The 11,813-nt window shown below is 43.4% G+C and overlaps 1 protein-coding gene across 1 annotated transcript; it reads right to left on the bottom strand.

Moving 5' to 3' along the window:
• Positions 1–579: 579 nt before the first annotated feature.
• LOC128713365 (uncharacterized protein DDB_G0271670-like) lies at positions 580–11,598 on the bottom strand. The gene is made up of 7 exons (XM_053808223.1): positions 11,463–11,598; positions 7,294–8,138; positions 7,105–7,206; positions 2,123–2,231; positions 1,836–2,012; positions 1,431–1,544; positions 580–736 (listed from the first exon to the last, which is right to left on the bottom strand). Exons 1-7 carry the CDS (start codon positions 11,596–11,598, stop codon positions 612–614), a joined length of 1,608 nt encoding a protein of 535 aa, XP_053664198.1. The 3' UTR covers positions 580–611.
• Positions 11,599–11,813: the final 215 nt, after the last annotated feature.

The raw sequence follows: 11,813 nt of genomic DNA, 5'->3' as shown, positions 1-11,813 counted from the left end.
TTGGTTTTTTTTGTTGTTAGAGCAGAATGTGGTTTTCGCTTCATAGCATTGTCGGTGTATGTTCCATTTGCAATGCATCGCTGATGTTTATTTACTATCTTTTACAAATACCATACAAAGTTACATCAAACGCTACGTTAAATTTGATTTATGCCATTTCATTTACCTATATGTACAATGTGTCACTGCTTTCGAGTTTCCTTCTCTGTTCATCACACAACGTATTCGTGGCTTTATACGGATCGCTACACATCACACCTGCTTACACACGGCAAGTGTAAGGAAATTTGTAGATCAAATTTTCATTACACGCACACTCACGAGGTCACTTTCTACCCCAGTAACGATCGGAGCTTTAGTTGTGTAATTAAACTCCATCTGATTCGTATTACACTAGTTTTGTTTTTAAGTTCATCCGAACTGTACGCTGCAGCTGAGCAGCTGATTTTCAATCATTACGCAATGGTTTCATTACTACAATTGGATCCAGCTTTTTCTCCCCATCGAATGCTCCCCATCGCTGTGCGTTTGGGTTGGTTTGTTTTGTCGCTTCCATTCGTACACCGTTACGCGCCACTTTTAGTCGGCATTGTCCTCGTTGTGCAGTGAACTCAATGCATATTTAAGACGAAATTGATGACCTGATATGTTACAATTGCCAGCGGCAGCTGAATATGTGATGCCACCAGGACCGCATTTCCATGATCACCGTGTTGCATGGCTGCCGGGTTTTCGCCTGTGCAAAACGAATCGAGAGAGAAGCCAAAGAAAGAGCGTGAGAGAGAAGGCGGAAAGGATGAATAAGCATCCGGCTGTGGAGTGGACTACGGATGCGAGTATCACACATTTATTGTTGTCCTGTTACAATTTTAATAGCTACGAACACGAAGGTGACAGCACAAAAGGTGCCGATAACTGTGACATGATGTCACTGCCTATAAATTGATATGGAATTTGTATGTTTATTTGAAATGAAAATAATAATTTATCCATTTTTTATGACAAACGATGCCTTTTGCGGTAGAGATGTATAAATTAGGGCTATTTTCGAAATGCGAGACATGTGATCCCAAAAGTAAAAGGTTAAAGTTGAACGAGACGAGGAAGTGTTGAATGCAATATAATATTTACCATGCGTTTCTATTCGGAAAAACGCAGCAAAAAGATTGTTTCTGAACAACACGCCTTTGAAAATAAAAGCCCAAATTAAAGGAAATTGTAATGGATAGATAACACATACTAGATACTGATACAAACGAAGCAATAGGAAATCGAATGCAGGAAATTAAGTTAAATCTAAAATATACAATGTTCCGCAGAAAAAAACTAAAATGCATTTCCACTGTTGGTGTGAAGATTATGTTAATCCAGTTGTACGATTTAAATGTACGCTTTTTGAAATGTTTGCATGCATGTTCATCTCTACTTACCATTCAGAATGTGCACCAGCGTAGATGCAGCGACGGCATTGTTTGAAACGCACGAATAGTTTCCCGAGTTGAGTGTATTGGTGTGTGAAATGACAAGCTCCGAGTACCGATTGTCTGCAGGAAAAAGAAAACAAAGACGATGTTTAAAGGATCTGCTAACAAACCAACTGGCTTGTGGCCGAAAGGGAACAAATGCTGCATATGTAAATGATGGTGCACTACACTACTTTTGCATGTTTAATTATGGTGCAGAAAGGTATTTGTAATAGAATTAATTCCACTGAGCGATCCAAAGTAAATTAAAAGCGTTATTTTAATCGAAGTAAAACTGTCTGTTTGTTTCATACTTCGCTCATGGCAGCACCATCACCATTCATAAAATGAGGTAAACCGTACAGTACTTACCCGCTTCCGTCGATACGTTCACGCCCCGATGTGCATCGTAGTTGATCATGCGATTGTTGTGGTACCAGAATATGTACAACGGTGGCTCGTTGCTTTGTACGACGCGACACGTTAACCGGAGCATCGAGCCCGGTTTAAGATACTTTTCCGATGGGCCGAAAATTTCCGCTTTTGCTTCTGCATTACAGTAAAAACAGCAAACACAATATGTATCGATTTAGTGCATGAAATCATTACAGTGGGATGATGCAAGAATATTATTTTGAGAGCAATTATAAGGTGCGTACCAACTACATCCAGCTTGACGAAGATTGACGTCGGTGGATGGGTTGAAACTTGACACTCGTAAAGACCGGCGTCTCGTAACTGCACGTATTTGATCTGTAGAGGCCATTCCTGTGAAAAAGACAATGAAGAACATAGACCGCATCGTAAACGATGAATTCAATAAAGTAAACCTTAAGTAACGCAAATTGCATACTTTATGGGGTAATTGGATTGGACATGTGATATTCCATAAAATACGCCTTATGGTATGCAATTGGATTGCACGTTGTCAATAAATAAATAAATCGATTATTATTTACACTTTCATACACCACATGCTTCTTATTAGCTCGCCATTGCAGCTTTCAATAAAATAATCAAGCTAACCATTACACATTCACAGCTCAATTCATCGGCAAACCGATTTACATCGACCTGCAAAAATGCTTGATTTGATTGAAATTACCAGCGTTTAAATAACCTTTGCCAGCCATTATTGTGGCATCATGTTTCGCCATGGTTTTCTGTCCGGAAAACGACAATAAACATCAATGCTCCTGCGTGGCAGAAGAGTCACAGATCTCTCATGCTCCCAGCCTTCCGGCTTCATCCCTTCTGACCGCAGATCCGTCGGTCATTATTTGCCGGACCGGATCGATACAAAGCATTCGCTGATAGGGAATGCCGGTCACGACTTAGCACGCTTAATAGTGGCAGCTTCAAACGTTGACCGATGGGACATTATTTCGCTCCACGCCTTCCACGTGGGTCGTGTAGTCTGTGTTTTCGCTTCTCAAGCCGTCGTGTTCGCCCAAGGCCAATGGAGCTGGGAGGCAGAAGCGATAAAAGCAAATTTTATTGACCACCTCGTGCTCACAGGAAGCGACGGTAGGTGAGCGAAACCGAGCATTAGCTCAATTTGGTCGCTCCCTGGATACACAACATTCCGTCCCAGTCGTTTAGCCGAACTAATGGTTCTGTACCGATGGGGGTTGTAACGGGCCCAAAATTGGCCGCACGAAGTTTTGCGTGCGTAGGGGGCGTAAAAAAACGCATAAGGAATTCATCTTCTTTCAATGCTTACTGGTCGGAGGTAGGAGCGTGATGGAACAACATTCCAAGCTGCCTTAACCTCACCCAAACCGGGTGAAAAATCGTCCGAAATTCAGCAAACCGTTCTACCCACCATTCCAGTGCCGGAAATCACAAAGTCCAAAACCATAGTCGCAGTGCGAATCCACCAGCAAATCGTGCTTGATTTGATAGGCCTTTTTTCTGCTTCGATTTCCCTGTCTTTCGCTGTTTGTTGGAATCTGCTTGTCTTTCCTTTCGTCACGAAACCTTTCCTTCTCGGTAATTACCAGCTAAGGTTCTGAGACGTGCCAAAAACAAATAAGCTACAAAATGTTCCGTTGTACTCGGTACACCGTGCTTCACTCTCTGTTACGGAAGCTTAAACGGAAGCAACACATTTCCTTGGGGAGGTAAAATGTTTAAAAATGAAATCGAAAGTTGTTGGTAGCTTCAGGGAGGGTTTGGGTTGGGCAGTGATCCGCGATACACGTGGATCGAATTTTTGTCGTAAAAAGGGCCAACACGTGACTTCCGCTCGTAACGTACCAATACAGCTAGCAATTCTCTTTAAAGCACTTCAAAATCGTCCAAATTGTTTGGATTTGGTTTGTACGGTTGGTTAAATTTGTTGAACCAGTGTGTAATCACGCTTGCAAATAGCACCACAAACGCTGTAGGGCTGGTTTAAAAACGATTAGACTTGTTGGATTGGCTTCAAATGAAATCGATAAGTTGACGCTCGCAGGAAGGAAAGTTAATTAAGCGCGCGGTGAATAATTGTTCGCTTCGCAAGTACTGTCGCGAGAGGAAGCTGTGAGGAATTCAAGTACGCGGAACGCGCATGGAGGTGAGTGAGTTAAAGAAATGTGCTCTTTTGTGTCTCGCTTCATTAGTCCTTGTTCTTCGAAGCGAAAAATCATGAGAAAATAGCAAGCTAAACTTAATTGGATGTTGTTTGGTGTTGCAGGTGTATGGTGTACACGTAGCGATTAAATTATTTAGCTTAATTGCGCAACAAACGTTACCCACACTGGAACAAAAGGTTCTTCTGTTACCGTGTGCCATTTGGGTTGTTGATTTGAATTGCTCAAATGCTTCATCACTCAACGCGAACAACCGTACGTTTTCACTCATTCCTGTACTTCAGTGTGGGTGTGGAACTCGATGCTGCTGGTAAAACATTCAACTCGGCGAATGGATAGCATAATTAACGAGTGCTGAGACCGGTCCAGACCCACACATGGATAAAATTTATTACAACCGATTGACGGTGAATGATGGGCGTACGCTTTCCGGTTCGGTGCAGCTGCGGTTTAGGCAGCTAATGCATCCGAATGTGCTTCTTCTGTTGCACTACGTGATGCAACCGTGCTGCTGATGACGATGATGATGATGCTGATGATGATTGAATTTGCACGCGAGGACGGATGCTTATGGCAAGAAATACTCGAGACTAGTGAATAATGTAACCAAAGGGAAGAAGATTCTCGCACATTCGGTCAAATGTGTGCACAGTGGTATTAGAAGGATCAAAATTGCGGTGTTTTTAGTAATAATATTATTCTTGGAATATTGTTGATTAGTTCCAGCTAGTTTAGGAATGTAGAAACCAAAACATCACGGACTTCTAATTAACGCAATTGTCGACAGTGTTTATTGACTGTTGAATGGTACTGTTTCCCGAAAACGCCTGATGGTATGCAAAACGACATTTAGAAATAATCGTCTACGCGATGTTGGTTTTTAGACGCTGGCTATAAAGGATCGCACTTATTTTTAGAGCAAAACATTTTACATGCTTTTAGGTAGTGTAGACTTATTACAAACACTCGCCGAAAAATCGCAGACCAAATCTTCTCCCATAGTATTCCCACTGTGCCGTGCATGTTAGCGAAGGGCCAGCCCAAATAGTACGGGATCGAAATGTGAGTTAAAACCACAAACTGGAACGCTCTTAGGTGCGCTTTTCGAGTAAGGAGCCTGTTCCTACACTCAAATTCCATCCAGTGCACAGTTTCGGGTTGCGCTTGTCGGATACCAAGCGATGGCGAATGGTGCTAAAATGTTCAATTGCATCTGCGACGAGCGCACTCAGCGTGTCCGCTAGCCAGGATGGGTTGATTGATACGGGAATTCCCGTTGGTGATGACATGAAATGTGTGCGTGTGTGTGTGTGTGAATGGGAGGGAAATAGAAGTCCTGGCACACACTTCCCGGAAAGTGGAAATGTCTAGTGTTTTGAATGAATTTTTCACTCAAACCACTTTCGCCGTACCGCTGCACTGTTTGAATGGATTCAGATGAATTTGCTTAAATTTCTTCTAACGGGAGAAGTGTAAGCACAAACCCAGCAGCAACGGAGGCTGACGGACTAAGTCTTACGTCGTTTAAAAATGACTTCCCATCTGTTAGACGTTTCTGGCTCTACCCTAAGCTTGGAACGTTCACATCTTTCATCTGTCTCAAGTCATGAATAATTTAAGCTCACCGTCACTTATCGCCATCGAGCGTATTGGCCTGCCTGGTACACTTGCCAGGGAGCGAGATGGAAAAAAAATATTCCAGCACCTCAGCAAACTCAGCGTCTTTTTCCTTGAAGAGCACTTAATGCCAGCCAACCAGCCAAGTGTAATAATTTCGTTTGTTGCAAACGCATTCTAGCGTAGTTCATTCACATTCGGGCTGTTGCAGCTTTGCTGATGCGATTGTGTGGATACGCACGCACCGCATGGAAACTTTGTAAAAGAAGGTAGAACCATTTTACCAGGGTAGAAACTCGTTAGCTGGAATATTTTAGCCGTTCGTAAAATTAACAGTTTCAGCATAGTCAATGTGAAGAAAAGGATGAAGTATTATAAGTATGGGATGAAATACTTGATGTGTAATTTGAATTGGAATATTAGATGACTGCTTCGCTTTAGTGTGCATATAAAATTAAATGTTAAATTTCAAACAATTTTTCCATGTAACTTTCAAAGTTTATGAGATGCTATTTATTATTTATGAATTGAATTGAAAAGCACTTTACATAATTCCTATTTCAAAAGGTTGTTTTCACACAATTATTCTGTGTCACACTAAGGATTTTTTTTTTACATCTGACATTCAGAATCATTTATACTATCCCTACAAGCCTACCAGAGCCTACTCATACCGTCCAATGCAATCACTTTCCGACCCGGCACGTTCCTGAAGGATGCCTCTTAAAATCCCATCGGTAGTTGCACATAAAAACCGGATTTACGCTCTCACGGGCAACCATCACTGAAGGTGGAACAGGAGAGCGAAGAGGAAAAGAAAATCACGCCAGAATGATAGGGCCAACCGAAATAGGGTAGTAAAAATTGTGTACGGACACTCGTACTCAGTGGCATTTGTGGTACCATGACTGGGCATCGAACCCGGTTCAGCCAACATGGCACGGGAGATGCGAGTTAAGATGTCTGCAAATACTACCGTTCGACATGTTCAACCACAGTCACTTTGATGATGAAGGTTGCCTACGCGATTGTTTAAGGGGACGACCGCTCTGGCGGTACTTGTAGTTGAAGTGTTATTTTTCGCTCTCTTACACAGCCTCGGTATGTTTTTGATGCATTCGTTCATTTCTTAATGGAATCGCCAGATCAAATGCCGCAGCGTTGTTCCATTGGGTGCTTAGATATGTTCAAAAAGTGTTGTGAGTACCGCATGGTACGCTTCGCACATAACTTGTTACTGCGAGCGAGTTGTTAAAAGAGTAGCAAGTATTCAATATACTCCTAATATCACTTATTACAGTTACACTGCTTTAAATGAACACACTGACACAACCGCACGGTCCATTTTCGACGATTTATAAGGAAAGGAAAAACCCGATGGAGGCGCATGGTCATTCACAACGTTGATCTGGCTGCGTACGTGAAAGGATCATATGCAACATACTAACCTCCGTGTCCTCTGAGTGGATGATGTTAAACCGCTCGTCACTACTGTAGGTAGTGACACCGATCGTGAGTAGGTGATAATCTTTTCGCCTTATCCATGACACCTAAAAATCACAATCGGGACAGACGGATAGTACCATTAGTTAAGACGACAGTATTGAGACATTCATCAAACAAAGACTTATACTTACCACACCCTCGCCTATGTTACGTACTGCACACGGCAACACCGCTATCGAGCCAACCTGGGACGCAATGGTGGTGTGGTTGTCAGTTTCGAAGTACATTTTACTAAAATTACCCTCAGCAGTGGTCACATCGCCACCCTCGAGCCGGTTACCACTTGGTTCAACCTCCGACGAGGCTGCTTTCGTGTTGGAAGTTTTCCCAGACCCACCCTTGCTGGTGCTGCTACTGCCGGAGAATCCCACGGGCACCTTCTGACCCGGTCCGATCTTGCCGGACTCACCGTGGCCACCTTCGGCGAGTATTAGATTGGCGCTAGTGATTTTACTAAAACTACTGCTCGCTCCGCTACCTCTCAGACCGTCCACCAGTTCCGGTGCGATGGTGGTGAGTTTGCTGATACCGTCGGATCCGGACGACCTTCGGGATGTCAGCGAATCATAAACGCTGGTACTAGTGATACTACCTCTACTGCTAATAGTGTTACTACTACTGCTACCGGGACCACGCTTGCTGGTCGATAGCCTTTGACCACCCTCGGGGACCGACTGGGACGACTGGGTTTCTCTGAGTGCACCCGAACCCAACAGGGGAAGCGTTTTGCCCCGAGAACTGTTTGGACTTTCCTGCACGAGTGCTTCGAAACGGGGCAGTGTTTCGAGGGAAGGAACTGCGGCTGTGGTTGAAGAGTAGGGATCGGCGGAGCTGGCGAGGCTCGTACCTTCCAACCAACTGCTGCTACTGGGTATGGTGATGCTGGTGGTGGTGGTGGTGGTGGTGGTAGAGCTGCTACTGATAGTGGCCGGTGTACTGCTGGTGGACAAGGTACGACTAGTGGAAGTGATTAAACCTATAATGAAAAGTAGAAGCATAGTGAGACGCACGCATCATTGAGTTGAGACGTTATCCATTGCTTATAACATAGACCTCGAAAATGAATTAGATGGAAAATTTAAAGCCATTTAGTTTGCTAATTTCAATCGCAAACCTTTCGCAAAAATCTCATTCAAAAAGCTATCAATTCTGTAACCGTTGCATTGTAACCGTTCTTCAACAGCGTTAAACCATCAGCAGTCTGGAAACATTAATCACCAGACGTCTCAGCAGCAGCTTCATCCTTCATGCCATGATTGCATATTTTCATTTCAATTAGTTCTACCTCACTACCCCCTGTATTGCTCATCTGTCCAACAGTGGGAAAAGTTGCGTTAATTGAAATAAATCTTACACTCGATCCCGAACAAACCGGGGGATCCTAGGCGAGCAGTACTAAGCGTGTAACTGTTGGCAGAAGTTGTGCAAAACTCCCACCCAGAAACAGCAACTAGGGACCCGTTAGTAGGGTTGGGAAAGTACCGTCGGACGGAAGAGTAACAATATCCTCATCGATCATCGGGCGTCAAGCTATTAGGGCGTATGGTTTGTTGCTTTTTTGTGTGTTTTTCTGTTGGCAGCTACCTTTACCGGTGTCGGCCGGTCGGTGAGCGTAATATTGTTAAGTAGTTATTTTGTTCGTTTTCGGGGGCTGTGCTAAATTTTTCAATTAAGCAAGTAATTTTCACGCAAACTTTTCGGTTTGTTGGCGGGACGGCGGTGTAAAAAGGTGTAAACTGTGAGACTTGGTCGACAGACATGCTCATGCACATGGTTGGATGCGTAATATATTCCTATCAAAGGTTGATAATACTTCAGGTTCTGATTCGAATAGATTCGAATCGCACCTGATCTGGTTGAAACTCGATTTGGTTAGAGCTCCACCCGATTGAGACTCAATCCAGTATGGCTTCAATTGGCTTGGTTTTTATGGCACTATTTTGAAGGTATTTTATTGTTGAGATAATGCTCTTGCTATATCATATTAGACTCATACTAAGAAGTAACCGTGTAGGTAGGAGTATCGGTTCTGTCGTGTGTAAGAGCAGTGCCGAAACCGCATACCGCACTCGGTCACATCTTTTAATAGGTTTAACTACGTAGTTGATTATTAATATCAAATTATCTTCATGGTCAGATAAACAATTCATGGCCAGATTTTCAATGTGAACTCCCCCAATGAGTAATAGACTTTGTTCTGCTTAACTTTCGCAAGCATATCTGTCTGACTAATTCAAACTCACGACATACAGACGAAAATTGTACATCTCTTGCTCCTCGTTTCTTGTAGGTGTAACAATTTCGCACAACAGTCTAATAGAAAAGCACGTAGAAGCGCAAGCAAAATGTCTTTCCCCATGTTTATTATTTCCCAGAACGGATGGTCGTTTTCGACGACATTTTGAGGCACGCTTGCTTCAGTTTCTCTCTATTGATGACATTTTCCAACAAAACGGGCTAGCTTTCAGCCGGTTTCCTCTCGAATTGTGCTGATTCGGGATGCGCTCAATCAGCTTCGTACAAATTCTGAATGGGACTCGTTCGAATCCCTACAAACCATTTTATCATCGAACTCGTACGGCAAGGGAAAGCCGAGTAGGAAAAAAAAATAAATAAAAAAACTCGTAGCAAAACTTTCCTATCCCTGCTCGGTTGGATTTGAGGCAGAAATTTTATTGTTTCCCTCACTTTCACAGTGTAACACAGTGGCAACACTTTACCGAAGTGAAGCAGTAAACAAAATGGAAGGTTGGTGTGTGAGTGAGTTGGAATGGGAAGGCTCCTCGTTCGCCATCCCACAGCATCCATTCACCTTCACCTCTCCAATTCATCCATGATCAGGATGATCCTATACAGCACCATTCTGGATAATCGATGAAATGGAAAATTCAATTTCAGCAAGTACTAACTCGGCATGGGCTCACTTTTTTTTTGTTCTTCTCATGTCAGTTCTCAAGCGGTGATGATTGTCGGGCGTTCTGGAAATAGCTAGAATTGGTCCCCTAGACCAACGAACCTCACGCTAGCTCCGGTGGGGCTGTTGGGCTTCATTTTTGGTTTTGTGTCGGTTCTCCCGCCTCATTGGGATGATTTTTGACGATAGAGTAGTGGTAGAATTTTATTTTATTGTTATCTGGCCCGGTCGCTCGCTCGGGACTGGTTCGGTCGATATGAACCAATTTTTAGCACGCAAGCCCCTTGCAGGAAGAATACTATGATACTTTCTGTCTGTCGCTTTTCCATGAAGCACGTAATCCATGAGCTTCGGCACGAATACTGCCAGCAACACCAAATCCCCTCAAATAGTACATCCGATTGGTTTAAATGTGTGCATGGTCCGATGGTGGGAAATGATGTAAAAATTCTAAGAAAAGCATTTTTTAATCATTTTCACGTAAAACTGTGCCGGTTTCGTATTTGATGAAATGGAATTCTTGGAAATTGGGTGTTTCTGCCTGAGTAGACTTCATCGCCAGGTACAGCAGCTGTCATGTTATGTTACATTGGACAGTGTGATGGGCCAACCCATCAGCAGGTCATTGCTGGTGACGAGCGATAAAAGGCACATCAGAAGACGCAAAAGCTCGAGCCAATGGAAAATCCTTAACAGCCATGCACTGTTTGTGTTCATTCTTTACTGTTTCTGCCAGCAGTGTACTGAATTGTACGGAATCTTTTTTGCTTTTGCTGGATTATCCTCAAATAAACCTTCCTGCTGTAGCTTCCTTTCCAAAGGGGATAACCTGTACTAAGGAAGCCTGTGAGATTCAGGAACACGACACACATTCACTTTGTCACATTTCGTTGATTGTTTTGATTGCATTACGTTATTTCTGTCCCATTTTGTTGTCTTTTCTTTTATTTTTAGGTGGATGATTTCATCACAGACAGTTTTTATTCCATTTACTCTGGTGAGGATGGTTCTTTTCTACTGCCAAACCTTAAACAAAAAATAAATTGTGACGAGGGCGTCTTGTTCGAGCGGAAAATTGATTACCTACGGCCATGGGGAGAGGAGAAACTCTGCTCAATTGGACTTATTGGATCAACCAGAGTGGAAGTATAGACTGTTCCAAATTCGGTTCGGACGATAACTATTATGTATCGCTCTTTCTGCCCAGCCTCCGGGTGCTGGTTGAAGCCTTGAGCCTTGAAAATGAATTTTAAAAATATTGACCTAACATCTAAGACGCCCTTAACGTGACGAAGCTTGCCGTCTTGCCGGCGCACACGATGACTAAATCATTTATTGAAACGAGAAAAAAACTCAAATCAACAATGGAAACAATTGGCCACTTACTGCTTCCAACGCTCGTAGACTCTAAAATGATGAAGAGCGTGCACCATTTTGTCAGCTGCGTCAGTCGTCGTCGGTCCAGGCTGGTGATCCGTCTGCTACTACTGCTGTTGCTACTGTGGCTGTTGCTGCTAAACATTGGTCCGGTTGGGTGACCGTCGGGTGTAGGCGATCTGTATCGGTAGGCCTAGTGAGGGGAGGCTCGCTCTCCCTTCTTTGTTCGTGCTAGTAGTTCTGCTTCACAATAACCCGCGAAGTATTTTGCACTTCTCGCTTCGTATTTGCGTCCTATTTGAGTGCAAATCGCTGTTCCCTTCCACGTGCCACAGAGTGTGCGTGTGTTTGTTGGCTTTG

This window comes from Anopheles marshallii, chromosome 3 (assembly GCF_943734725.1).
Source record: "Anopheles marshallii chromosome 3, idAnoMarsDA_429_01, whole genome shotgun sequence".
Taxonomy (NCBI): domain Eukaryota; kingdom Metazoa; phylum Arthropoda; class Insecta; order Diptera; family Culicidae; genus Anopheles; species Anopheles marshallii.
Note: the sequence above shows the minus strand (reverse complement) of the source record. Positions and strands in the feature narration are given on the sequence as shown.